Source organism: Uloborus diversus, chromosome 10 (genome assembly GCF_026930045.1).
Source record: "Uloborus diversus isolate 005 chromosome 10, Udiv.v.3.1, whole genome shotgun sequence".
Taxonomy (NCBI): Eukaryota; Metazoa; Arthropoda; class Arachnida; order Araneae; family Uloboridae; genus Uloborus; species Uloborus diversus.
This window is the reverse complement of record NC_072740.1, coordinates 29,534,518-29,562,042: the sequence shown is the minus strand read 5'-3', so window position 1 is coordinate 29,562,042 and position 27,525 is coordinate 29,534,518. Positions and strand designations below refer to the sequence as shown.

At 32.5% G+C, this 27,525-nt stretch overlaps 1 protein-coding gene across 1 annotated transcript in view; it reads right to left on the bottom strand.

The window, feature by feature from the left end:
• Nucleotides 1-27,525, bottom strand: part of LOC129231813 (telomerase protein component 1-like) — a 210,155-nt gene that overhangs the window by 99,419 nt on the left and 83,211 nt on the right. Inside the window, exons 18-23 of the mRNA XM_054866192.1 lie at nucleotides 8,627-8,778; nucleotides 6,683-6,751; nucleotides 4,312-4,467; nucleotides 3,612-3,788; nucleotides 1,225-1,464; nucleotides 532-645 (exon numbers count right to left, since the gene is read on the bottom strand). Coding sequence (XP_054722167.1) covers nucleotides 532-645; nucleotides 1,225-1,464; nucleotides 3,612-3,788; nucleotides 4,312-4,467; nucleotides 6,683-6,751; nucleotides 8,627-8,778 — 908 coding nt within the window. The remainder of the gene's footprint in view (nucleotides 1-531; nucleotides 646-1,224; nucleotides 1,465-3,611; nucleotides 3,789-4,311; nucleotides 4,468-6,682; nucleotides 6,752-8,626; nucleotides 8,779-27,525) is intronic.

The window sequence follows — 27,525 nt, the reverse complement described above, 5'->3', positions numbered from 1 at the left end:
CTCGTTAGAGAATTGCATACATAGACATCTTCATGCTAAGAGGATATAATCAAAACAAAAAGAAGTTTTAACATGAAAATTGAAGGTGAAGAGAAATTAAATGCATTTTGGTAGCTTATAGTAAGGCTTGGCTTAAAAAAAGGATAAATAAATAAAAAAGATTTGCATAACATAAGATGTAAAATTTTTGGCATTTTTCTGCAATTTTCGTCTTTTTTTTTTTTATTTTCCAAACTTATTTTCAAGTTCATTTATTTATTTATTTATTTATTTATTGAACTTTCATGACATTTAAACACTACTAAAAATATATCAGACATTTTAGAACTTTACACAAAATGCCTAATAATAATAACTAATAAATTTGCACATGAATGTTCCACAAAACCACAGGTAGTGAACAATGTTTGACAGCTTGGGTGGCTTATGTTTTTTCAAACTAAACTGAAATTTAGTTTTCTTTACCCACAAAAAAAGAAAGAAAGAAATACTAACACAAATAGTTTTAACTAAAAGAAAAAGTAAACATACCCATTGAATACTTTTACACCACTTTTTCTTATAACAGATTTAAATTTTTCTAATTTTGAGAGTAAATTTTCATCCTCATCAACAAAATAAGATTTCCACTTTGTTGGCAAACCCCTAAAAATAAAATTTTATTCATTTTAAAATATCAGACATTACAAAATAAAAATCAACTAAAATGCATATAATATTACTTAAAAAACACTATTTCATAATAACTTTTAAAAATGTTATGAATCTGAAAGTAATTAACTAGATGTTGAAAGTTTAGATAATGTGTTGCTTAGAAATGAAGTTTTGAATGAAGCATTTAAAATAATTGAGATTATAGAGCAGTTTAGAACAATAAGACATTTTTTTTTTTTTGAATAAAAGTACTTAGAATCATATTTAAACTTTAAGAATAAAACTACTTAGAAATATCTACCCCATAAATGAAAAATATTGAGCTCATATTCAGCAAGATAAACACATGCAAGTTTTATGAGTGAGCTTTCTAAAGCATTTATTAATAAAAACTTTAAAATATTTGAACTTATAACTGTCTTGTTTTCTGATGGTTTTAACCATTTCTTCCATTATTCAGGATTATATTGTTATTTTCCTCAAAAAAAAATCGAATCCTGATTCATGATCGCACTGACTGCTGAGATAGGCTACATCAAAACATATTACTAAGTAGTATTTTCATATTACCGAGCAAACGAGCCATCCCTCAGATAACAGAATGCTTTCCATTCAGGATTTTTCATGCTAAATGCACGCATTTCTAGTGCAGTAATTGATAAACCTGATTCCCATTCACACTCTGTGGTAACCCAATCAAGAGTAGGAGAATCTGGAGCACCAAAGTTATACAGAGTGCCATATCTTCCTCCAACAATTCCAATAAAAAGATCTGAATTCTGCGCTTCGAGTAAACATAATTCTGCAGCACTGAAAGAAAATAAAAGAAGAAAAAGTTCCATTTAAAATGACTCAATACATATGTAGCAAAGAATAGTAACTTGCTTTCGATGATTAAACAATTTCTCAGCAAATGCTTGATCAATGTAAAATAAATCTCACACTTTATAAAACATTAAAATATGAACCACAATAAACATTCTAAAATACTTAAAGATAGAGAACGATTAAAATGGTGAGATAGTTCATTGGGATCATAAGAATTTTTAGAAAATAAACTCTAATGAAATGTGGGTGTGCGTGCTGTGTTCTTTTATGTGTGTCCCCGGCAGCAGAAACTGGGAGACGCAGCGACCTGCAGACAATTTTATAAAATAACAAAAAGAAAGAAAGAAAAATAAATAAATAAAAGACAAAAAAATAAATACAACTTTGCAAAGATCGTTTATAGATCGTTTTTTTTGGCCGGAAAAGGCGATGGATGCTTTCAGCATTTCAGCTAGAAACATAGTCGCCATCTTTGGTCATTCACAAGATCGAAGTAGATAGGATACTTAAGTGCCTAAGTTTTCAAAAACAAAGCAGAATTGGATGTTTTATTTAACTGCAAACTGATGAAAATAGCTTAAAATGTGCAGCAAATCGTTTTCTTTTATTTTTATTTTTTAAAGTAATTTTCTTGAGGAATGAAAAATTTTATATTTAAAATTTCACCTTATCTTCATTGCTTTGGACGCAAAAGTGCTAAAAGCTTTTCAACTAAAATGTAACCTCATGAGGATTTTTATTTTTAAAATATTTTTTAGCAACAAATTCAAAAATTTATATCTTAATTTTCGGCATAGTCGCCATGTTTGGTCATTTCCAAGATGTTGCTACGCAAGACACTTTAAATGCCTACGCTTTCAAAACGGAATTGGATGTTTATTGCAATGCAAACTGTTGAAAATTATGCAAAATATGCCATTTTTTTCGGATAATTCTTAATTAGTGTCTTATAAAGTGCAAAAATTTATCTTAGAATATCTTACCTTCATTGCTTTAGAGGCTAAAGTGCTAAAAACTGACTATTTCATCTAAATCGTATTTTTTTAAAGATTTTGAATTTATTTCTACTTTTATGTAACAAATTCAAAAATCTAATTAGAATCACGCCTTTTTCGCGCAGACGCCATGTTTGGTCATTCGCAAGATGGAAATAGACAAGATTATTACTTGCCTAAGTTTCCAAAAACAGAATTTGATGTTTACCTCAATGCAAACTATTGAACATTACATAAAATGTACAATAAATTATGTTTCTTATTTTGGTTATGTTTATGTTGTTATATTTTGTTTATGGGTTGATTTTCATAAAAAATGTGAATTATTACCTGCGCAGTTGCATTTGCTTTGGAAGCTTCGCTATAAACAAAAACATTCATCTAAAATGCAGTTTCCTGCAACTTTTCATTTATTAACTTATTTATTTATTCATTTAAAATAAATTTCAAAAACTATTTAACTTAAATTTTCCACACTTAAATAAATATGTATTGAATAACTGCTTTTCAACTGAGTAAAAACGTTGAAAACTCAAAATAAAACTGATAATAATGCTGCAGATTATTTTCAACTGCTCAAATGTGTGTCTAGTGTAAGTATGAAGGATATTACTTTCTGAATAACAGGAATTATATGAATGCAGATTAATAAATCTAATTGACTTCGAAAATGGACTTTTAAAATTAAAAATTCAGGAAATCTTTCAGCAAGGTAAAGGAAAACCAAACACTCTACATAGGAGAATGTGCGATAAAGTGAAATAAGTTAAGATAAATCATATTTTTCAAAATGAACAAAAGTTAGAAATTTAATGTGAAAGTTATGGTACCTAAAGAGAGAAAAAAAGTGAAAAATCACCACTTTGCACATAGCATGGCGCAAAGTGACCCTCTAGCTGGGCCCAGAGCCTGTTGCTGGTCGTCACTTTTGTATTTGTATTTGAGTTAGCATTTAACAACAGTGGACTGTAGAACATAAAATTAAGAGTTCCTGTTTAGTGCAATACTCAAGCATATTTTAAAGTTAGAAATTTTCTCTTTTTTGTAGGGGAGGGGAGAGCATAACACTAATTAGTACAAAAAAAATCATGAAAACAAAACTTTATACCATTTAAAACCTAGTAAAATACATACCGTTTGTTTTCAGTGCCTGATTCACTGATGCCCCATCTTAGATCAACTTCATTTATACGGATGAAAATAGAAGCAGCCCTTCTTTGAAGTTCTGGCATAACAAATTTTATTAATAAATCCCGTTCTGAATGCATGTCCTTAAAGGTGGATGAAATAAATATACGTACAGTATGCCACCTAAAATGTAGAATGTGCCATGATAAACAATACCAGTAGTGAAAACTGATTTTTTAATACTGAAATTTTTGATCCAAATGTAAATCAATAAAACACATTCTGTTTAAAATAGGGTAACAAATATTAATATGATGTACTACACATCAAAGTTTTGTATTTCCAAGCAGTTCCAGGTCTTTATGTTACAATTACATCATACTTTTCTTTTGCCTTGAGATGCTATTTTTCTTTATAATATGCAAAAATTACATTGATTTATTTTTAATTTAAAACAACACATACATAAAAAAAACAGCTTTTAAAGCACAATATTGCAGCAAAAAAATAACATGCTCACATTTTGGGTCTTGTTTGAGGGAGGGGGAACCCTTTATAATGCAAAATAAAGGGAGCCTATGACATCCAACAAAAAATACATCCATGAATATAGCCTTAAGCAATATGAATGGTTTACAATTATGTTTTCAATACAAGAACAAAACAATCCTTGAAAAACATAGCTAGACATAACAGAAATGCTTACTTGGGTATTTTGGCCAAAGGGGAAATAGTTTGTTCTTCAGTTTTATTAGAAACTTGAAAACGTCTGTTTGGCTTTGAAACATCCAGCAAACCATATTTAGTATCAATATTTTCTACACATGTGAGTTGACCTCCACTTGATCTTTGGGCAATAAACCTTTTTTCCAAAAATATAAGATAAAAAAATATGTAGAAAACAAACATAAAAAGCCTATACTTATTACAAAATGAAACTAATGAAATAAATAGTACTTATTGAAAATATCCCTGAAAATTTTGAAAAAAAAAAAAAAAGGCATAAAAATTCTCTGTTTAACACAGAGAGCAGTTCACAAATCCCAGAAAAAATAACTAACGTTTTTTACAACTGCTACATTCTGAACTATGGCTTTCACTAATTGTAATTTCTCAAACATTAATAGATATCTTATAAATCACATGACAATTAATAAAAATATTTGGGAAGCAAAACAGATTTGAAACTGCCTAACTTTTCTGTGTTTTATTTTAAAATGCAAATATACTCAATTAAGCACATTTCCTGTTATTACATTAATTGTAAAATTTGAAGCAGAGCACTAAATTTTTAAAATCATAATTTCCAGAAGTTTGCAATAGCTTCAGGAACATAGTGGGTCATTCCATGTCAAGTGATCCAAAATCTGAGTAAGTTTTTCCCTCACATTTTTGTATTTCTTTGAAATTTGGCTCATCTATAGTACCCTTTGAGGTAATCAAAAGTCCAACTTTTATTTTTTTATTTGTGTGACTAGGATTTTTATAAAAACCTTCTGTTTTTCATGGATGCTTGAACATAAAATGAGTCAACTCAGCACCAACTATAGATAGAATGATTTGATAAAATTTTAGAATCTGAAATAGAATCTGAAAAATATCATTTTTTCCTAAGTCAAATTTTATTCAAAAATTCATAAAAATGTTATCCCATTGAGATTCCAACTGGAAACTTTGCTCAAACAGTAATAAAGTACACAAAAACTTTTTTAAAAAATTGAAAAAAAATCATCATATGTTTTCAGAGAAATTTACATTTTAAATTTAAATTTCATTTTCAAAAAATAAAAACTATTCATGTTGCATATCATATTAAACAGCAACTAATGTACTTTAAATTGCTTTTTACCAAATCTTTCTATCTATATTTGGTGCTGAGTTATGATCCATTTTATGTTCAAACATCCATGAAAAAAAAAAGAGTTTTTTTTTTTTTTTTTTTTACAAATTCACGTCTCATTAATAAAAAAATAAAAGAGATACAAATCTGAAAATTTGGACTTATGATAACCTTGAAAATACAATCGATTGGCCGAATTTCAAAGAAATACAAAAATGTGAGGGAAATTTTTTATCAGGTTTTGGATCTTGACATGGAATGACCCTAAACTTACTAAAATGTCACACAAATTGATCTAAAATAAAATTATTTTACTAAAGCAAGATGGCCACAAAATTTCAGAACTATTATTTCCTGACTTTTTTAGTTCAATACTCCTGATTTCTTAGGAATATCAGAGTGTATACAGGAAAAATCTCAAGTATCACTAACTTGCAAACAAGTAAATAAACCTTTGCACAACTCAAAAAAGGAGACTATACAAATAAAGCTTTATTGTGTGACAAAATATTTCCACATGCCCACTGCAGTAGTAACCCTTTATGATGAAATATTTCGTCACCACCCAGTTAACAGGTTAAAGTAACTTTACAAGAATTATAAGTATATGGGTTGAATTATGTTTTCTTAATATCCAAGTTTTTCAGCAGATTTTGGAAATACGAAAAGAAAAGTAAAATGCACCTCAACTTATAAGGATATAAAATAATGCAATACCCCTCATTAAATGCTTGTTTACGGTTATATAAGAAGTTCAAAAACTCTCAACACAAAAAATTATTCATTAATAAATTTTCAGTTTTAAAAACTGACTTGTAGCAAATGCGGACTTTCAAAATATTCAGGATCTTCTAAATCCACCAAATATTAGTCTGCATTTCAAAATCACAGTTACTAAATAGGAGAGTTACTATTGCATTTACTGTACTTTGATCAGGCATGGGCTAGCTGAGATTTAGTGAAAAAAATACGAGGTGATTAAAAAGGTTTGCAAAGACTGAAATGTTCATGATAATAATTTCCAGTCTTTTCATTACTTTCAGGAGCATTTTAAAAGTTTTAAAAAATTTTTCGGTACTTTCGTGACCAGCAGCATAAAGCTCACACCTTTTGGTTATTAACCATTGTACCAAATTTAAAATATATAGCTAGAAAAAAATGGCTTTTAAGATGAAATTATAGATATGACAGTAAAAATTAGGAGATGAACTCTTAAAGAAAAGTTTTAAAATATTACTTGATTAATTGGTTGCTACCGCCACATATATACACATCTTTCTCAGAATCTAACCTATCAGGAGGGAAGCTAGAATAAAAAAAAAAAAATAAATAAGCAACTAAGATATAAATTTTTAAACATACTTCATATTTGAAGCAAATTTCCTTTTAGAAAGTGTTCACATCAGGAAAATTATTAACCTTTATCTAAGCCCCATTTCTTTTAAATATTTTCTTAATAAGTGAAGCAAAAAGCTATGAGTACACAGTGCCCGAAGTTCATTAAAATCACATTCATTCTAAGGTTATTTGATTATATAAAGCGGCTGTTTTAAAAACCGTCGTACCTATATTTAACAAAAATAAAGGTTTTGAATTTTAAACACTCTAAAAACAAAATGAGTTACTTTATTAGTTTTTGTTTTAAGTGTTTCAAAATACAATCGACATTTCAACTAAACATGAGGTACATTTTTTTCATTTGCACAAGGTTTTTAAAATATTGGCTATTTTTGTTTCATTAACAGAATTGCAAAGTAAAAGTTCAATATCATTTGATGCTGTGAGAAACGAAGGGGTGTAAGAAGATATTTTAAAGTTTTGAGTAAAACATATTGTAAGTTCAAACCCTAGGTAGGCGTGCATTGATTTTTTTTCTAAATCATGCTGTATCGCAGTACCTACCAGAATTACTTGTACTTTCTCTTTTTCTAAACAGAAAACAGGTTCTCTTATCATTTATACTGGCTATCTCTAAATTTTTAATTTCTTTGCTTTTATCACTGCAGCATTTGAAAATTTACGAAATACTTAGTATCTTTCAACATTCTTTTTTCCGCTTTGCTCTAAAGTGCATTCTACAACATCAAGCGCTTTTCTGACCTCTATTGAAGGGAGCAAATTTGGCAGAGATTCCCTCGTCATCTGAGATCGATTCTTTCACTTCTTGGTGCTTCTTTAACAATTTTTTACATATTGTGTAGCGGATGTGTTCGCGAAACTGCCGACACATGACGTTATCGATACAATAACGCGTAAACAATATAGGAAGATATTGTATTTATGCGCAAAACGATGACTGCACAATGACGTCTGCGTTATCGCTAAGATGACGCGTAACGTTATTGCACAATAGCGCACGCTCCGTCGAATTATTCAGTTTTATATCGTGACACGACAACGCAGCGATATAGCCATTGGTAATTTTTACGATATCGTCGTACGTCATGTACTACTAGGGTATTTCTTTCAATAAACAATGTTGTAATTATCATTGAATAATTTGTTATTCTAATATAGATGTTTTCATAAAATGAGCAATTTTGTCGCTTGACTGGTTTTTGAAATAAACGAGTCCTTTAATGAGCAGTACATTAATAATCGCTGCGGCACGTGTCTAATTTAATGCTCTTTCGCTCGAATCAGGCCAAGGCCGACTTATTTCCCCGCGTCAACTAAATTAACTTTCACTGGAAGCTGAAAGAAAGTGATTATTGGCAATCTGCCAGTAGCAGATTTGAAATTTGGGAAGCAGGGAATAATTGCTAAGGATTAACGTTTTAATTAATGTCTCCGCAAATTAAAGTTGTACAAAGGGGAAACAGGGCTCGTGAGTTTCCTCTAAAAATTACGAATCTTTCAATTCCTAAATCGAATTTCAGCTTGCTCCCGTGTTCGAAAAGATGCGTCTCCCCGACAGACGCACACAACTTTTAACAGGAGAGATGGTTATGACAATTTCAATTTCACTACATAACTGGCTCTTTTAGTAAAAAATAATCTACATTATTTACACATTACATATTACATTATTTATACTATTAAAAAACTGCGAATTCTGTAATAAAATCATCGTAATACAAATATTTGTTTACGACTAGTTTCACGAAAATATCACTCACACAAATCCACATTAAGTAAAACACAAGCACATCAAGTTTAAAATTTGCAATACAAGACTTACTTCATAGTCCTTAGACAGAAATCAACGTCTGTGTATAATAGTTCAGGGTTAACAGTAACTCGGTATTTATGAAGAAATGACCACATGGTACTCCTAATGTCCGCGCAAACTGTATCACTTGCTCCAGTCCTCATAAGTATAATGTGATCGAGCTAAAATAGATAATACAGGGTTCACAAACAATTGAGGTTAAGATCACATTCTGACAAGATCATCAGAAGAAGAAAGAATACTGCTAACCCTTTATATCGAATTGCTTAAGTTATTCAAAAAACAGTTTGAGCAAAAAGGGGCAGATGAAAATCCTAACAACATAAGACCCAGGACTGGACTGGTCAGGTCGGCTAGTCGGTGATCGGCCCCCGAGCTACGAAGGGTCCCCAAATGAAGCGGGGAAAAAATGTGTAGCAAAAAATGATTTTACAGTTCTTTGATTTCCTTGTAACTATTTCAATCTGTTTCCTTATACGTTTTGCCAGGATCAGGGCCTGATTACTGAATAGGCCAACTAGGCTGTAGTCTAGAGCCCTTGCTTTTTTAGGGGACCCCAAGTGGCTCAAGTTGTTTTTGCTAATAACTAAAAGTGTAAAATTTGACTACATAATGGTCCCAAAAAATCTTTGCTTAGAACCTTCCTATACTTTAATCAGGCTCTGTCTAGGATGATTTAGATCACTCTTACTAGTTTTATACTAACTACACACTAGCCTAATTAAAGCCAAGTAGGGCCCTGGGTTTGCGGATTTAGCTACGAGTTAAAAATAAGAAATCGGAGCAAGTAATGAAATTCTTCAACATTTCGAAAGCGATTGTAGATTCAAATAATTTACGATGCAACTATAATATTTAAAATTGGTGAAACCGACATACATATTTTATGTATTCACATACTTGCTCAGGCATTCACTTATTTATTTATTTATTTATTCATTTATAACATTTTCCCTCATATTCATTTATTTATTCACTCATACACTCATTCATTCATTCACTAATTCTGATTCAATAATGTGTTCACTCACTATTTCTTTTAGTTATTTAGTACTTCATATCGTTTACTGATTCATTTATGCACTTACTTATTCACTCACGCATTTGCTTATTCATATGTTCATTTATTTATTCATTTATTGCATATTTCACTCATCTACTTATTCCTATCGTTGCTCATTCATTCACTTATGCATTTATTTTTTTCATATTTATTCATTTCAATCATTCCTTAACCTACTCATTTTTTATTCAATCCTTCAATCCTAAGCTCATTCATTCACTCATTTGTTTATTCCTTCATTAAATTAAAAGTTACTCGTTCATTATGATTATGAATTTATTTATTCATACACTCATTTTCATTTCTCGTTTATTATTTAATTTATTTACTAGCCACCGTTAGTGGCCTCCTTGATCTCGTCACCTACGGCGGCTCATGCAACCCGCCAGCGGCGGGAGCTGGTGTACATCCCGTTCCCCCGAAGAACCGAGATTTCGCTCATGCGGTGCCAATTACCTTAATAAAAGTCACACCAATTCTAAAATTTTGAAGAATGAAAACAAAACTTGAACATGAACAAAAGATTGAAGTCATGTATTGCATCTCAATTTATATAAAAAAAACTCAGTGGCGGATCTAGAACTTGAGCAGGGGGGGGGGGCTAACCTCGGTCCAACTCCAAGTGGGGAGTCACTGTTTTAGAGGGTCTTTATTGTCATTTTTGCTGATACTCTCAATCTCGGTGGGGGGGGGGGGTCGGTCTCCCATAAAATTTAGGATTTTAAATACGATTTTTTTTTTTTTTTTTTAAATTCCAAAATTAGAGGTCTAAAAACAGTTTTAAGCCCTCTTTGTAGTATTTAAAAACTCCGAAAATGCGGTTTTATCCAGAGCAAGTTCTGATCTCATTGGGAGGGGGGAGGGCTATAGCCCCGTTAGCCTCAGAAAGAAGTAAAATATATAACTGTGTGAATTTGAAAGTGATAACTTCAGATTAAAAAACCTTGATAGCATCAGGACGAAGCTATTTCCTCCAAGCCTTCCCATGGTATTGTAAATCACATTGTAATCTGATAAATAAATACCTTTGTGCTGAACAGTAAAGTAAGAAAAAAACAACGTCAAAAAAGCACAAATATCCAATAACAGCAGACACGTGTTTCGGCATCACAGGGAACGCCTTTTTCAATGCAAAAAGTAATGAGCTTATGGATGAAAAGACATCCGACTAAAGCCAAGAGCAGATAAGCATGCAGCTTAAAAGATAAAAATAGCGGATTAGCCAAACACCCAATGAGAAAATTATAAACCGATAAGGAACCAATAGGAAAAGAAGCAAAGGCTAAGAGCTTTCTCTGAGGTACAGTAAACCCAGGAAGAAAGAATTCAATTGGACAAATATTAAGCCAAAGCTTAAACAAAAAGAAAATCTCAATAACCGTGAACCGCAAGAAAGGAAAAGCTGAATGGAAGAAGAAGAAAAAAAAAACAGGAAATAAAATAAACAGAAACAAAAATATTCGGAAAAAGGAAAAAAAATAAAGATAAATAGAAGAAAAAGGGAGGGGGATGTCAACTAAGACAAAAAAGGTTAAAAACAAAGCAAGATAGATAAAAATGAATGGGAAAAAAATATGCAAAATAGAAAAAAATGGACAGGGAAAGGACAGTATTAAAGATATGGGAGCCAAATGTTGGAAAAATATGGAACTGCTTTAAGATCATTAACTAAGTTAAAACTGTTCCTTAAAATATGAAAAGATTCCCAAAAGTCAAGATCTGATGAATTGGGGCATTTTTGGATAATCTGATAAGAGTTAAGATCAAAAGAGTGATTCGAATCTCAATAATGTTGAGCAATACTAGACTTACTTAATTGTTGTTTTTTCACATAATTTTGATGCTCTTTCAACGAATTTTTAAAGCACGCCGAGTCTAATCAATATACGCAAGTTTACAACTACAATTAATTCCATAAATTCCGCAACAATTAAGAGGGTGAATATGATCTTTAAGAGAAGAGAATGAAAATTTATTAATAGCAGAGAACACCACCTGGAATTGGAAACGTTTTAGAATCTTAGCAACCTGATAGCTTATAGATGGAAAGAATGGCAAAACAACCAAATTCTTTCTGATGAATGTTCGGTTAAGAACATTAGTTTGGGATTTATTTGAATTTTTTTTATAAATGAAATCAATCAAAGTTGGCGGATAGTCTCTATCAATTGCCACAGCTTTTTGATAATTAAGTTCCCCTTGAAGAAGTTCCGATGAAGGACAAATATTGATTGCGCGATAAACAAAAGAATTGAAAGCAGAATATTTTTGATTTGGAGGATGAGACGATAGTCTTATGAGGAGGTAAAGAAACAGCAAAAGGTTTGCGATAAACAGTAGTTTCAAAACCAATTTCAGTACGAGAAACAAGTACATCAAGAAACGAAATTCAATTATTCCGTTCTTTCTCACAAGAAAATTGAATATGAGGATCAATGGATTTTAAAATAGATAAAACCTCATCACTCTCAAACTGATTCTGGTTCATTAGAACAAAACAATCATCAACATACCGAACATAAAATTGAAACTGCAGTTTTTGGAACAGCTTAACCTCAAAATAATGCATGTAAATATCACTAAGAATGGGGCTGAGTGGGTTTCCCATAGCCAGACCATCTAACATAATATAAAATTTCCCATTAAAAACAAAAGAACCTTGCTTAAGACAGGTACGGGTAAGGAAAACTAAATCCTCAATTTCCGTATTGGTGAAATGAAATTCAGATGGTCTTTTACGAACGCATAACAATGAACCCTCGACGGGAACGTTCGTAAATAAAGAGTTAATATCAAAAGAAACCTTAAAAGAATTATTTGGAACGAAACTATGAATTTTTTTTTTAACAAACTCAACAGAATTTTTAATCTATATATATAAAAATGGATGTATGTTTGTGGGTGTGTGGGTATGTGTGTATGTTCCTTATACAAATCCACATTTTTCGTCGGATTTCTTCCAAATTTTTCACAAAGGTAAATTGTTGCTCAGGAATTCGTATAGGCGGGGTTTTGGAATTTTAAAAAGACCCAAAGAGGTCTAATTTCATATTTTGAGTCATAAAACTCTCTTTTCTGCACGAACAAATTTTTGTATAGTTATGAATTTAGTCTAAATGAAAAGCCCGTAAAAAACTGCCCTAGATAAAGTTTCTTCAAAGATTAACTTTAATCGTGAAATTTGTGAACCTTGGTTCAAAGCAAATAAAAACGGTTATCAACATATTACCACCAGGAGCTATTTTAAATGCAATCAACACAAAACGTATTCTGAACGCTGGCCGTCAATGCCGTTTAGCGATGAGCGTTAAAGCATGTTTGGCGAGAAAGCCGTAGGTATAAAAAATGCTGCTGTACATCGTTACTTAAACTGCGACCTACGAAGCTCCAGGGGTTCATTGATGCTGCTCATGTTGCTACTTGATTTGAATGCTACCGTTAAATCATAAGTTTTAAATATTGTTTAATTATAAAATCCACAACAGTAAGGGTTGCGTGTAATTTTTGATCAGTGTTTTTCCCGTTAATAGCAGAGAAAATACGAACATGAGTAAGGTAATAATATTGCATTCAATATTGACGTACTATCTTCGACTGTTTCAGTATTAAACTACTTTTATTAAAACTACATCTATTTCATCCTTGCAGCAAAAATTTAACCTAATGTTCTAAGATCCTTATCACCTTATGAAACCAATTTGCAATATGTAAATTTTCTTTATACTATTCCTTGATTTACGTAGAATCTTTAAGTAATTCGGTTCAACTATAACCGATAACCTAATTCGGTTTAATAGAAGTCGCTTCAGGCTGTCCAAGAAAAGGGGTAAAAGTACTAATAAAGCAAATAAATTGCAAAATAATCATAGTAATGCACAATAGCGCATTCGGAATTTTTCTTTCAAAGGGGAGGGATGTAGTCAAGGCTTTCTTTACATGTATCTATAAATATAAAAATGGATGTATGTTTGTGTGTGGGGGGTGTATGTTCCTTATACAAATCCACAGTTTTAGTCGGATTTCTTCCAAATTTGGCACAGAGGTAAATTATTGCTCAAGACTTCATATAGGCTGGTTTTTGGAATCTAAAAAAGATCCTAAGAGATTAAAGTTTACATTTTTAATCATAAAAAGGCTGTTTTCGACATAACGAATTTTCATATTGTTATGAGTTTGGTCTGAATGAAAAGCCTGTAAAAAATGCCCTAAATGAAGTTTCTTCAAAGATTAACTGCAATCGTTAAGTTTGTGAACCTTGGTTCAAAGCAAATGAAAATGCTCAGCAACATATTACCACCAGGAGATATTTTAAATGCAATCAACACAAAAAGTATACTTAACAGTGGCTGTAAAATCGATTAGCGACAAGCGTAAAACATGTTGGCAAGAAAGCCGAACGGAAAAGAAATGCTGCTGTTACGCGTTTTTTGAATAGCATCCTGCAAAGCAGGAATCATTGCGGTTTCCGACGGTTCTACTTGCTTTGGTATTTCCATAGAAATAATGGTAAAGCGAAAATATGGGTCAGTATTCTCCATATGAACAACCCAGAAAATACCAAAATTATTTCGGTATCAATAATTCATTCATTATCCATGTTTAAGCTTCAACAATTATATGTTGGATGGTCCTATAAACCAATATGCATATATTCTTTATACTATTCCATGATTTACGTCGGATCTTTACATAATTCGGTTCAACTAAGTTTAATCGCTGAAGTCTCACAAAGAACAGGGGTAAAAAATACTAATTTCTCAAATAAGCTACAAAATAATCATATTCGTGCGTAGTAGCGTATCTGGGAATTTGTTTTTCAAGGGGGAGAGGGGATGGTCATGACGTTTCTTACATACACATAAACTACCATACTAGGATTGCCAATGTGTGCTAAAATTAAAGGTTGTGCACCTTTTTTAACTGCAAAACCACACGGAAATATAACTCGCCGGAATTCATACAGTTTGGGAGGGTTGGAGTTTTAAGTTTGGAAAAAATGCGAATAAATGTTAATTTAAATTTAAACTGTTTCAAACTTCAAAAAATTGCTACGTTTTTTATCTAAACAAATATCTTCATTTGAAATTTTATATTACCTTAATGCTCGAGTAATAATACACCTGATGAAGCATCTTCGCCGACTTGCAATAATTATAAATCTGTTAGCGGGTATGATGCAACTTTTGACACACAGAGATTACTATTTAAAGGCATGATGGAATATTACTCCACAATATGAAGTTTTTTCTTCATCGTGAAATAAGTTGAAAAAAAGCTGCATTCCAATTAAAAAGCTAAGTTCGATAACTGCTATTGTAAACAATCGAAAATTATTGGAAGTTTGTATACAGTTGTAAGTACAAACAAGACATTTATTTTTCAAAAAATTTCACGGCCTACAAATAATTAAAAAACAAAATCTAACACGGATAGTGAACAAAATGCACACGCATACTTTTTCTCTATAGCGCAGTTTAATTGACGGTTTTTAAATAGTTCGTTCAATAACTTCACGTCCACCTACTTCCGTTTTTAATGTTTTACATACCTTAAAATAATGACTGTAATGTAGTCAGTGGACCCATTCCCACCTCTCACGACGATTGTATCCCTCTAAATTAAAGTTTTGATGCCTTCTAAGGAATACTCTGTCTAAAGCAACAAAACTTAAATACGTGCTCTCTCTACCTGCATCAGTGTAAGATATGATGTATAACATTTACGGCAAGTTTTAGGTTTTAAAAATTTTGAACGAGAACTTAAATCTTGACAAATTTCAAATCGTACAAGACATTAATATTACTGTCTAACTATCATTTTTATCTACGAAAATAGAAATTTGATGTCAATATAAGAAAATAAAATGTAGCTGACGTGCGTCTTTTTAGGTAAGTTACACTTATCCAATTTTACTCTATGGCATTGCACTAAATCAAAGGGGGGGGGGAGAAAGCTATAGCCCCCTTAGCCTCCTCGTTGGATCCACCACTGAAAGCACTTAAAAATTAACGACGGTTAATAGAGGAATAACATTTGATTCAAAAAATAGATATCTAAGCATCAGAGGCGTGCGCAGAGCTTCAGTAATAGGGGTACCACTATACCAGGGAGCTTGGGGGTTTACATAACCCCCAAGGGGTACAGGGTGGCGAGGAGACATAATTAACTGAGTGTAGGACATTGGTGGCATCTGTATTTTTCAAAGGGGGATTTTTTAAATGGAGTCAGTGAGTCAAAACTAAACTGATAATTAGAAATATGAACCTAATTGTAAGCATAATATTCACTCAAGAATGGGGGTTCGGGGGTTTCTCCCTTGAGAATTTTTTGAAATTTTAGTTTTTAAAAATGAATTTTAGATTATCTTTGGTAATGTTAAGGGAAAAAGGTTCAGGGAGCCTTCCCTCGTCCATTTTTGGAGATTGAAACTTTTAAAAACGCAACGCTCTACAGGAAAACTTTCGAAGAAAAGTTATGGGTAAAAAACAGTCAATTTCATGCGATTTCCCTGTTAAATCATTAAATTTAAACAGTGGGAATCCAGACGATGGATTTGGGAGGGGAACTTTTTTAGAAATTATGTTCATCAAGGATACATGAAACGTATTCTGTTTTTGAAATTACAGTAGAATCTCGTTGATCCGGCACCTCGTTCGTCCGGATCAAATTTTCTGAAAAAATATTTTTATCGTTACATAAATAACAATTTTAAATTACGTAGCAATAACATAGCTACAATACGCCAAACACTCGCTTTTTCTTTAGTTAAATGAAAAGCTCCAGTACAGATTTTACTATAAATTACGGTGATTAAAAAAAGAGACGGTCCTTGAGGAAACTCCAAAACTACCGTAAAAAATCGCATTTTAGCCTTTTTTTGAGCAATCACGATTGCTTATTGTTCTCACTTGATAGTTTTGAATTCCTATGATTTTATGTTCCCCCCCGCCTCCCTCTGCAGCATCACGGTCGGCTGGCCGCCTCACGATGCTGCTCCTCTAGCGAAAACCGTCTCCATACACACACGCATACATACAGACACCTACACATACACACAACTACCCACACATACACATACTCCCCCCACACACACAAACACACAACTACCCACACACACACATGCCTACATACACACACACACACACTCGTGATTGCGAAAAACATTATTTGAATTCAAGATGTCAAAGTTCAAAAAAAAAATTTTTTTTTTGGTAACGTAGGTGAAAGACAGGGAGCAGTGATTTTTCTCTCGAATTTTTTTTTAAAATTGAAGTCACTGGTGACGTTAAGGAGTCGGGGGACCAAGTTGGGAGAAGGAGAGCAGAAAACCGACTCTGTTCTGGAAATGTTTTAGAAATATATTCTCTATAAAAATGCATTTTTAAAGTTATTCGTGGATTAATCGGAGTTTTCTCTCAAAAATTGTGCAGATCAAAAGATCGAAAAGTGAAGTTTTAAGCTTTCTTTGGTCTTTTAAGGAGGTTATGACATCCTTTTGGCTCCACGCTTGGGCTCTTATCGATACAATTGAATTTGCCACTCGAAGTAAGGGTTCGGACTGGCTTACCCCAGATCCGGCAGTGGCTCAGACTCAAGGTATTTTGGAATAGTTTTGTGCAAATATTTCTCTGGCAATGATAATTTACATTTTTGGTCATTTACTGAACCGTCTTTGATAGGGTGGTTTAGTTGTGGCATCAATTACACAGTCATCTGAGACATCATCTAGGATTTTTGAAAGGAAACGTTTCTCTAGTTTCCGCTTCGTAGATCCTGCCCCCCCCCCCAATAAAAACCCATTGTTGCCAAAGTTTGTTACCATATAACAGTAATATTAATAGTAATTGTTATGAGAATGTTGAATGAAGGCTTCTCTGCATCAAGCATACATCAAGTTTATTCCCCGTCATTGTTCCATAGTAGGGGCAAACTTAACCAGGAAGTGAGGAGAATCACCTATGCCAATAATAGATTTTGAAACTAAGCAACTTGTATGTATGTTGTGAAATATAAATTAGTTTGAGAAACCGTTTATATTTAAATGGTTATAATTAAATTAGCATACAAATGAATTCCAGAGAGGAACAAGGACAAATTTTTAGTGCCAACCGCTTAGTTTAGGCGTTTTTTTTTTTTTTAGTATGAAGCATTTTTATGAAAAAATAAGGTGAAGTTTCGTGATGGTAACTTCAGACTATTTCTGAAATACATTTACACTAAAAAGAAAGAAATAAAATAATTTTGAAAAAAAATAGAACCAACTTCAAATTGCTCTAAAAGTGAAAAATAATTTTATTCTTTGAAAACCATCGATAATACTTTTAAAAGTATTTTTTGAAGTTGGCCCAAAAACTATAGATAAAATCATTAGTAGCCCTAATTCAACTAGTACAACTCTAAATTTAACCGGGCCCAGTTTCTTCAATACCACTCGCATACATTATGAATTGATTGACAGCATATTTGAGCAACGGTATAAATATTTCGTTCCTAACTTAGGATGATTTTCCTAAAAACTATGAGCGAAGGTATGGTTACACATGATTTTATTTTTGTTTTTGCGCCAACTTCAAAAATTACGTTTAAAAGTATTATCGATGGTATTCAAAGAACAAAATTATTTTTCACTTTTTAGAGCAATTTTGAAGTCGGTCCTTTTTTTTTTTTTTTTTTTCAAAATTATTTTATTAAAACCCAGATATGCAGAGGAGAACAGTTTTGGTTTTTCTTTTTTTTTTAAACTTAAATCGAATTGAAAGATTGAATAAAATTAGAATACTGAGAAACGTCCTGAGAAATTTTGGCTCCATTGATTACTTGCTACCATAAACTTTGTTGCTCCCATTGGTACAACTTTGTGCCAAGGGAGCAACAATGGGCCACTGTTGCACCACTGTGCATTAGTTGTACCCCGTAGGGGTACAACTATCGGCCACGGGGGAAAAATTCCCCTTCCTCTTCTTTCCAACTTAGATTTTTTTTAACATTTCATTTGAAAGATGAGATGCATAGCTACCATTGCTAAAGTCCTCAAATTTCTAAATCAAAGATGTACACGGAATTTTCATTGAAAACAGCGAAAAATGGCGCATAGTTGGACGATTTTACGGTACTATTACTCATAAACAGAATGATTATCCAAAAATATGGATAAAAAGCCCCACATAACTACTCAAAACCTTAAAAAAAATCGAATGTAATAATAAAGAAATAAAAATATTTAAACAAATGAATTCAAAATTAAGGTAGAAATATTGAAGTAATTAAAAACGAACAAGAATCCCTCGTTGGGGAGGGGGGAGAATCCAATGGGTGGTTAGGGGCCCTGGTGATTTTTTGCTGGGGGCCCAAAATTTATAGATCCAGACTTGAGTGAGTGAATAAATGCAAGAGAAAAAAATAATGAATGAATAAGTTAATGAGTGAATGATGAGTGAGTGCCGTGAATAAGTAAGTAAAACAATTAATAAATGAACATATGAATGAATGAGTATTTAAAAATAATTCCCAACTGATGAAAAGTTTGCTCAAATTTAATGACGGTTGAGGAAAAATAACAATGCTACATAAATACGAGTGAAAAAGGGTTATTTTGAATTGATTCAATAGCTACTTAAAAGAAAAATCAGAAATAAATGAACTGAATTTCGTCTAGTTGAAATGAATCCAAGTTAAAGTTAGCCAGATTAATTTAAGCAACTAAACAAAAGACTAATGTGCCCAACGCAGATTAATTTAAGCACGAATCAATCGATTAGTTTCACCAAAAAATTGGTCAAATTCATTCAATCAACTAAAAATTTAACTAATGTGCCCAACACTTGAATTTTGTAACGTTAAAAAACAACATTTTCGGAGATTTTAAATCGTGCTTTGAAAGAATTCTTAAATTTCTTTAAAACTCAATTTCTATTTAAATGCACTACACTTTGCAGGCACTACACCAGAATCAAGTAAGTATGAATTTTAAACTTATATTTATTAATTCTTAAGTTTCCTAAAAACTCGATTTGTATTGAAATGCACTACATTTTGTGGGCACTATACAAGCTTCAAGCAAGTATGAATTTTTATTTTTACAACAACAAAGAAAAAAGAAAGAGAGAGTGTGAAAAAAAATGCTATTTCGTTTTTTTTTTTTTTTTTTTGGAAAATTTTCATTTTCTCAGGAAAATGACACAATTTTTTAAAAAATACTAGGTTAAGTTTCAACACATTAAACATTTCGGAAAATTACGATAAAAGCTTCATACATCATTAATAAAACTAGCCAGTTTTCAGGAAAAGGGTATGTATTCCAGCATATTTTAAAATTTACTTTGAATTACAGAAAAAAAAACTAAATGCAATGCGAACAAGTCCCCCCCCCCCAAATCATCGAGTACTTATGTGACTCATCGATTAATATTACATCTGTTTACGAAACGATTCTGACGATATCGAAATAGGCCCAAGAACTTGTGGGCTTTCTTTTCCCCTTTTGAAGCACCACAGTTTCAAAAGCTTATATAAAAGCACACCTCAGCACGAATAATATCTGGAAAATATTCTAAGCCTATTAGGACCGTTTCAGTTAATCCTCAGAAACACCAGAAGCAAGAAGAGGGGAAATTCTCCCGCACGACAGATGTGGAGTACATTTGGATTCTATATTCGAAAATTTAATTTATCAAGGTAAGAATCACTCTTTATATTTTGAAAATTTACTAGTGATATCTTCTTTATTATTGGTATATATTCATTTTTTCTTTTTTTCGATCAGGGTAGTATTTTTTACAAAAAATGCATTTCACAGATGAGAATAACAGGAAATAAATTACTAACAGAAGTATAATTCACTCTGTCTATTTGAAAATCCCTGATTGAGTAGGTGGAAGTAAAGGCTATAACAATAGCCTGACTAGCTCCCACCACTCAGAAAAGTAAAACTTAATTTAAGACCAGTTTATATGCATAATCATACAAAGAACACATAAACACAACACAAGTAATGCAAAAAAATAAGTCGAAATTTATAACAAAATCAAGGTATACTATTACAAATACGCTACTTTTTCCTAAATTAATTGCAGTAGAATTGAGTATAAAATTTTTAAGCCTTTTCTTAAACAAATTTCTGCTATTTATGGTTTTTAAACAGTTGGGTAAGGTGGTCCATGATCTTGGTCCATATGAGTTAATGCCTTTAAACAATAGATTTGTTTTTGCACTAATAGGTAAAATATTTTCACGGTTTCTATAGTGGGGTAATTGTGAATACAATACAAACGAATCTTTAAGAAAAATGTCTAATATGTTAATTTGCTATCATTTACAAGGGTACTCTATTTACTCTTATTTTCTATATCATAAATTACTCTTTATTTTCCGAGTCCCTCTCAACCAAGGTAATTACAGGCGATATTGTCATTAATTATGGTGATTTTGGGAAAATATCGTGTTTCTAGTTTGTAAAATACAGTCGGATCGCGCTACAACGCGATCCGACTTACGCGAAATGGCTACAACGCGAGTTTTCCCTGAGTAATGATTTTTTTTTCCAACGCCAACTCATTGCCTGCAGAGCGAAAATTTTTGGAAAAGAGTCGCGGGGCGCGAAGTTTCAATTATTGAAACTTCGAATAGCGATAGCCTATGATTGGACTACGTTTGCTATGACAACCCTATACCATCGGCTTTGTGATATTTTTGCCTACATTTTTTTATATGTGGAAACTCGATGAGGGAAAATTATTAATTTCTGAGCCCTTTTAAACCTCTGACAACCCTGATTAGGGACCGGAAGAAGGTTGGCAAACTTAACTTGAACGTTTTCTTTATAGATTTTACTCTTTATTTATGACAACAACTTTTGGAAACTCGATGAGGGTAACTTACTCCTTTTTGGGCACCTTTTAGCCCCTGGCAATCCTGATTAACACTCCGTCGGGCGCAACTGATCTATTAGGCACACCTCGAATTCTTTAGTTAGCCACGCCCCCTCAATAGCTCATGGAAAAATGTATATTCATTTTCTTAAACTTATGTTACATTCGAAAATCATGAAAAACTGTTTTATTCCTCTTCTTTGGTGTTTGTAGTTGACAATTTTTTCGTAAGAAAATGTAAACATGCGTAGAAAAAATCAGTAGATTAAAGTGTGATTCCCAGGCTCAATGCGCCCGATCGTGTTCTACAACATATTGCGCCCGACGGAGTGTTAATTCACACGCAATAGGTAGGCAACCTTACTTAAGCGTTTCGTTTACAACTTTTACTGTTTATTTATGATAACAATTTTTGGAAACTCAATGACGGTAAATGTTTCATTTTGGGACACCTTTCAACCCCTGGTAACTCTGATTAATTCACGTGAAAGAGGTAGAAATTCTTACGTTCGCGTTTCATTTACAACTTATGCTCTTCATCTACGGTAACAATTTTTGGAAACTCGATGAGGGTATAGGTCAAGCCTAGTGTTATCTGAGACTATGACGAGTTGCCTAATGTGCATTCGCTGTCACGCGACTGATCGAGCTCATAAACCTTCTTCATTTTTACTTCCTTTTACAAAAAAGGAAGTATTGTATTCGCGAAAAAATTTTCACTCAAAAATCGCCCTTAATTTCCATTTTGCTCACCCCCAAATGAATGTTGAGTTTTTTTTTCGATTCGACCACATGCGGAAAAGTGCCTAAGAATGTATAGACACCCGAAATATCCATTTTGACCATCACCGAGGTAATTACAACGACTTTTCTCGTGACGTCTGTATGTATGTGCGTATGTGCGTATGTGCGTATGTATCTCGCATAACTCAAAAATGGTATGTCCTAGAAAGTTGAAATTTGGTACATAGACTCGTAGTGGGGTCTAGTTGTGCACCTCCCCTTTTGGTTGCTTTCGGATGTTCCTAAGGGGGTCTTTTGCACCTTTTTGGGGGGAAATCATTGTTAATATCAATGCAAACTTAAGTGGTGTTACAATTTGACGGACACTTGGCGATATATCGCCAGTCTTTTGGTCGCCAAGTTTTGTCGCCAACTTGGCGGAAAATTTGGCGATTTTTTTTATCTGGTTTTAATTTGGCCATCGTTTTTAATATTTAGAGATTAAACTATTGAATCACATTAAAATTGCCAATAATGGGAAAATGACATTAAAATGGAGTAAAAGGAAGTCATGTGAGGCACACATCAGCTCGTTTAAATTATTAATATATTACTATATCTACTCTTCAGTGCTATTATAACGCTGTAGTGCACATACTGTAAGAAACATACTGCTTTATTTTATGTTTCTTTCCCGCAGTGATAATTGATTCTGTGCTCCTCAACAGTATTTTATGTTAAATAATGTTTTTTTTTTCTTTCTAAAATACAGAAAAACGTCAGTTCTTTTTAAAAGATACTGTAATATATAGTTAAAAAATGGTTTGAAACAATTTGAGGGGTGTTTACAAATGTCTGAAGCAATTGGGTATGCTTTTCAAAAATTCCTAAACTAACCTTGTTCTACAACGCGAAATTTCAACTTACGCGAGGGGTCTTGGAACGCATCCCTCGCGTAAGTCGGGACTCGACTGTATATAGAAATGTAATTCCAACTCTTAGTTTTAGTAGTCTCTCAACGATTGCGATAAAAGTTTTCATTTACTAATTATTTATATGCACGGATATTATTATATATACTCAGCGGTCTTTTTTTCCAATGTTATAACTTATGAGAGATACATAAGTAAATCTAAACTTTTATATCAAATCGAAGCTAAATGTTACACTTATTCTATTAACCTAAAATATTGAAGTTATCACAGGTTTATGTTGCTTTCAAATTTAAATTTAGAAAACATTTTTTTTTTAAATTTGGTTATTTAAAATAAATGTGGTTTAATCAACACAACTGAGGCTCACTGAATTTAGGTCTATAAGCAGGATATACAAGTAAAATATTATAAATCTCTACAGTAATATATGTTTTCAAAATCTTGTGGGAAAATGTTGAATCTTTAAGTGAGAAAATCAAGTGCAAAGAAAGAACATTTATTATATGGAATCTCATTTTTTCTCTATATTACTCTAAGTATAAAGCACAAGGAACGTATAGCATAAAATACTAACCTTCTTTATTCAATTTATACAAGTAAAAACTTTCGTAAAATAATAGAGATTAAAAAAATAATCAGCAATAAGTCAATCTGAGCTCAAAGCAGGAATTGAAAATGAACACTAACACATTTAGCAACGGATGTCTGCTAGAGAGAAAAATTATGTGTGCAAAAAACATGCGACATGAAATTGAGTAGACAAAATTTTCTATAAGGAACAACCAAATACATTTGGGATGGCAGTGGCCGATGCTGCTTATTTTTTTTGGGGGGGGGGGGATTCGGCGGATACTACATTTTTTTCACTTAGAATACATGTTTGTATTACATACATAGTACGAACTCGAAAATCCGAACTTCCGAAATCCGGAAATCTCAAAAAAACCGGGCATGTTTTGAAGGGTTTTATTTAATTCAACGGTGGGAAAGTTTCAAATATACATTTTGAAAAACGTAAAAATAAAATGTTGTAAGCAAATTTAAGATCGGGAATGTATAATTTTTGAAATCGTAAGTGAGAACGGTTCGTTTTTTTTATTACTGTGATTAGTATAGAGTCATTTTCACAATTGCAATAAAGTTAACTTTTGCTTACATCACTTTTTGCTTATGTTTATGTATGCATGGCAGAGGATCGAAATTATCAATATGAACGTAGTCATAAGAATAATATTCTTTACAAAAGAGAAGGGGGGGGGGGCTGGGATTCTCGCCAGGAAACTTTTCTGAATTGTAGCTGTAAACACTTCACTCCAGACTTATCTTCGTGATGCTAGAGAGGGGGAAGCTCAGTACCCTAAGAAGTTTTCCAAAATTTGCAGCCTGTAAAACACGATTGTGTGCCATTTTCAGTAATATTAGAGATAGGAATAGTGCCCAGGGCCAGGGATTCATCCCAGCAATTTATTGAAATTAAATTTCCAATTACGCAATTTCCGACAAACTTTAATGAGGAAAAGGGGTTTGGGGGATCACCCCCGGAATTGTTTTGACATTGATGTACCGAAAACAAAAGTTTAGACTAATTTTGATGGTGCTGGAAGGGGACAGGGGTGGGGAATTTCGCAAAACTTACGATATTCAGAGGAAAATCGTACGTTTTTTTTCTAGAAAAAATAAAGTTTTGAGAGTTTTCTTCTTATTTGTTTTGTATGAACTCTTCAGCGGTCTCCCCCCCTTCAGCTCTTCCACTGTGGCCTGGTACAAATTAAAAGTTTTTGGAACCAAAGAGTGTAGCCACATTTTGAAGCATTGTATTATATTTTTATTTACGCAGTGTGATCTAAAGATAATCGAACTTTTCAGTGCTACAATAAAATAAAATAAGCATGGTAATCATATATAATATTTCTCAACGGTGCTTTTTTTTGGGGGGGGGGGACACCATACCAAATTTTTTTTTCAAAAAACAAAGCATCTAAAACGTTAGAAATAATGCACTTAGTTTAATTCTATCTTCAGCCTGTCATTACCAACCACGTGTTTATAGCTTTTGTCCTGGATGGTAAGGACATATTAACATATTTCATCTGATAAGACATAAAACATGACTACCTTGGTTAAAAGGTTCGCTTAATATGAGTCTGTAACCCTATTTCCTACGGACCATCATTGTCTCGACAGCCGATACAGGCATCGTAGGATACAAGGCATTCTGAGGTAACCATTTCGCTCGAATCTTTAACTTACCCGCCAGAAATATTAATTAAAAACTAAATCATTCAAATCATTAACTATCATCCCGTTTGGCTCTAAATTTGGAGATATATAGCCGATTAAGTCGCCAGATACTTCGAGAAATTCCTAGTTCTGTCGCCCAATCTGCAAAATATCGCCAAGACGCAGCAGCCGTAGTCGACGAACGGTTGTTGTCGTTGGCGAGCAGGAGACTGAGCCCTCTAGTTTTCAATAAAATATCAGGCGGAACATAATTTTGTCTTTAAAACTAATTCAAAAGTTCTAGTACGCAATTTTTGGGAGTACGCGCCGCACCCGTTGTAAGTACCGCATTGCAAAGATGTATGAAAAAAATAAAAATATCTACTAAATGCGCCGCATCCACAATTTAAAAGTGAAGTTAATAGTAAAGAAAATTGGAATGCAATTTAAACAAATTTAACATTTTAAAGATTTTTGAAAAAAAAAACATGATTTTTTTATGCAGTTTCAGAACCTTAATGCGGCAACCACGAACTTCGCTGAATTTCGGATCGCAAACGAAAATTTCAACATGGTGGATGCAAAATGTCGAACGATCGCCATATTGGATACTTTTAAAACTTATGAACTCTCATTGTAAATGTTACAATATGTAGTCACTTGAATTTAAATAATTAAGTACAAATAACCCTGCTTAAGAGTTTTTTTTTTTTTTCTTTTTTGACATCTCGTGATAGATGATGTCTTCGATTTTCGTAAAAAGTTCACGATGTGTTAGTAGTACTATGATAAGAAAAAAGCTTTAGTTATTCTTTTTTTTTTTTTTTTTAATGTGATTTGTTCTCTTTGAGTAGAGGTTAAAGTTTAATGTCGTGAATATATGGCGCGAGACAAATGATCGTTTTTGTTTCAAAAGCACTGAGCGAACCAAGCGGTTTTTTTTAAATACGGACACTACTTGGTTATAGGTACAAGCTAGCATAAATAATTTGGTGGTCCACTCATAGTTTTGAGGGCAAAGGTCAATTGAACCGTTATTTGTTTGTGCCCGGATATCTGCTAAAGTCGTGAGTGACCCTCAAAAATCAGTACAGGATTAACTATTCACTGTGGTATTGTACTCAGAAAAACATAAAATAGTATGGGCTTGGCTTTAGTAGTTAAACGGTCCCAAAGTCGAAAATTTAAACTAAAAAAAAATAACTCTGCACGACGGGTCAATAACTTTGAGACACAGCTGTAGTTATATTTGGTTATTGAGTCCATGTGGTGTAGTTTTAGGTTCAGGATAGAAACCCGTTGACATCTAATCAACTTTTTTAATTACACGGTCTCAAAATAGGTTATTTGAACAAAGCGTCGAAGTTATAGGTCAATTTTTCTACAGGCCATGAGTCAGCAACTTTGAGCAACAGCTGTAATTATGCTCTACGTGTGGTGTAGTTTTAGACTCAGGTCAGAAATCTATGAAATCTAATCAACTTCCTTAATTTGTTGGTCTCAAAAATTATTTCAGTGCAAAAGGTCCAGTTTCAAGGTCAATTACTTGGTACAATACGAGACAAGAACTCAGAGACACAGCTGCAATTATACTCCCAGAGATGTAGCTTTGAACCCAGCTTGCATACTCAAGGGAATTTACATTCATTTTAAATACAGACTTGTTTTTATCACTGTATATGCGGTTTGTTTAATATACCATTAAATTATGCACAATTCACCGATTTGTGACATTTTTGAATTTATAATGATCATAAATCAATGCTATATTTTAGAAAGAGGATAGTAATTGGGTAAGAGATTGCGTAAATAATTACAGCAGAATTTTGCATATATTATACTAAGTGATAAACGTTTGAATTAAATAAATGCATTAATGTTCATACGTAAAAATAGAAACATAAGGTCAAAGAAAAAAAAGGTACCGATTTGTAAAACCCTATCGTGATGTATTTTGGGGTTACAAGGAGCAATACTTAAGTAAGTTAACCATTCATTACTTGGATCTTGAAAGGAAAAAAAAATGCAAAAGTTAAGAAGAAAAATAAACGAATCGATTATTTCAGAAAGGGCATTAGTCCCATTTGTTGCAAAATTGAG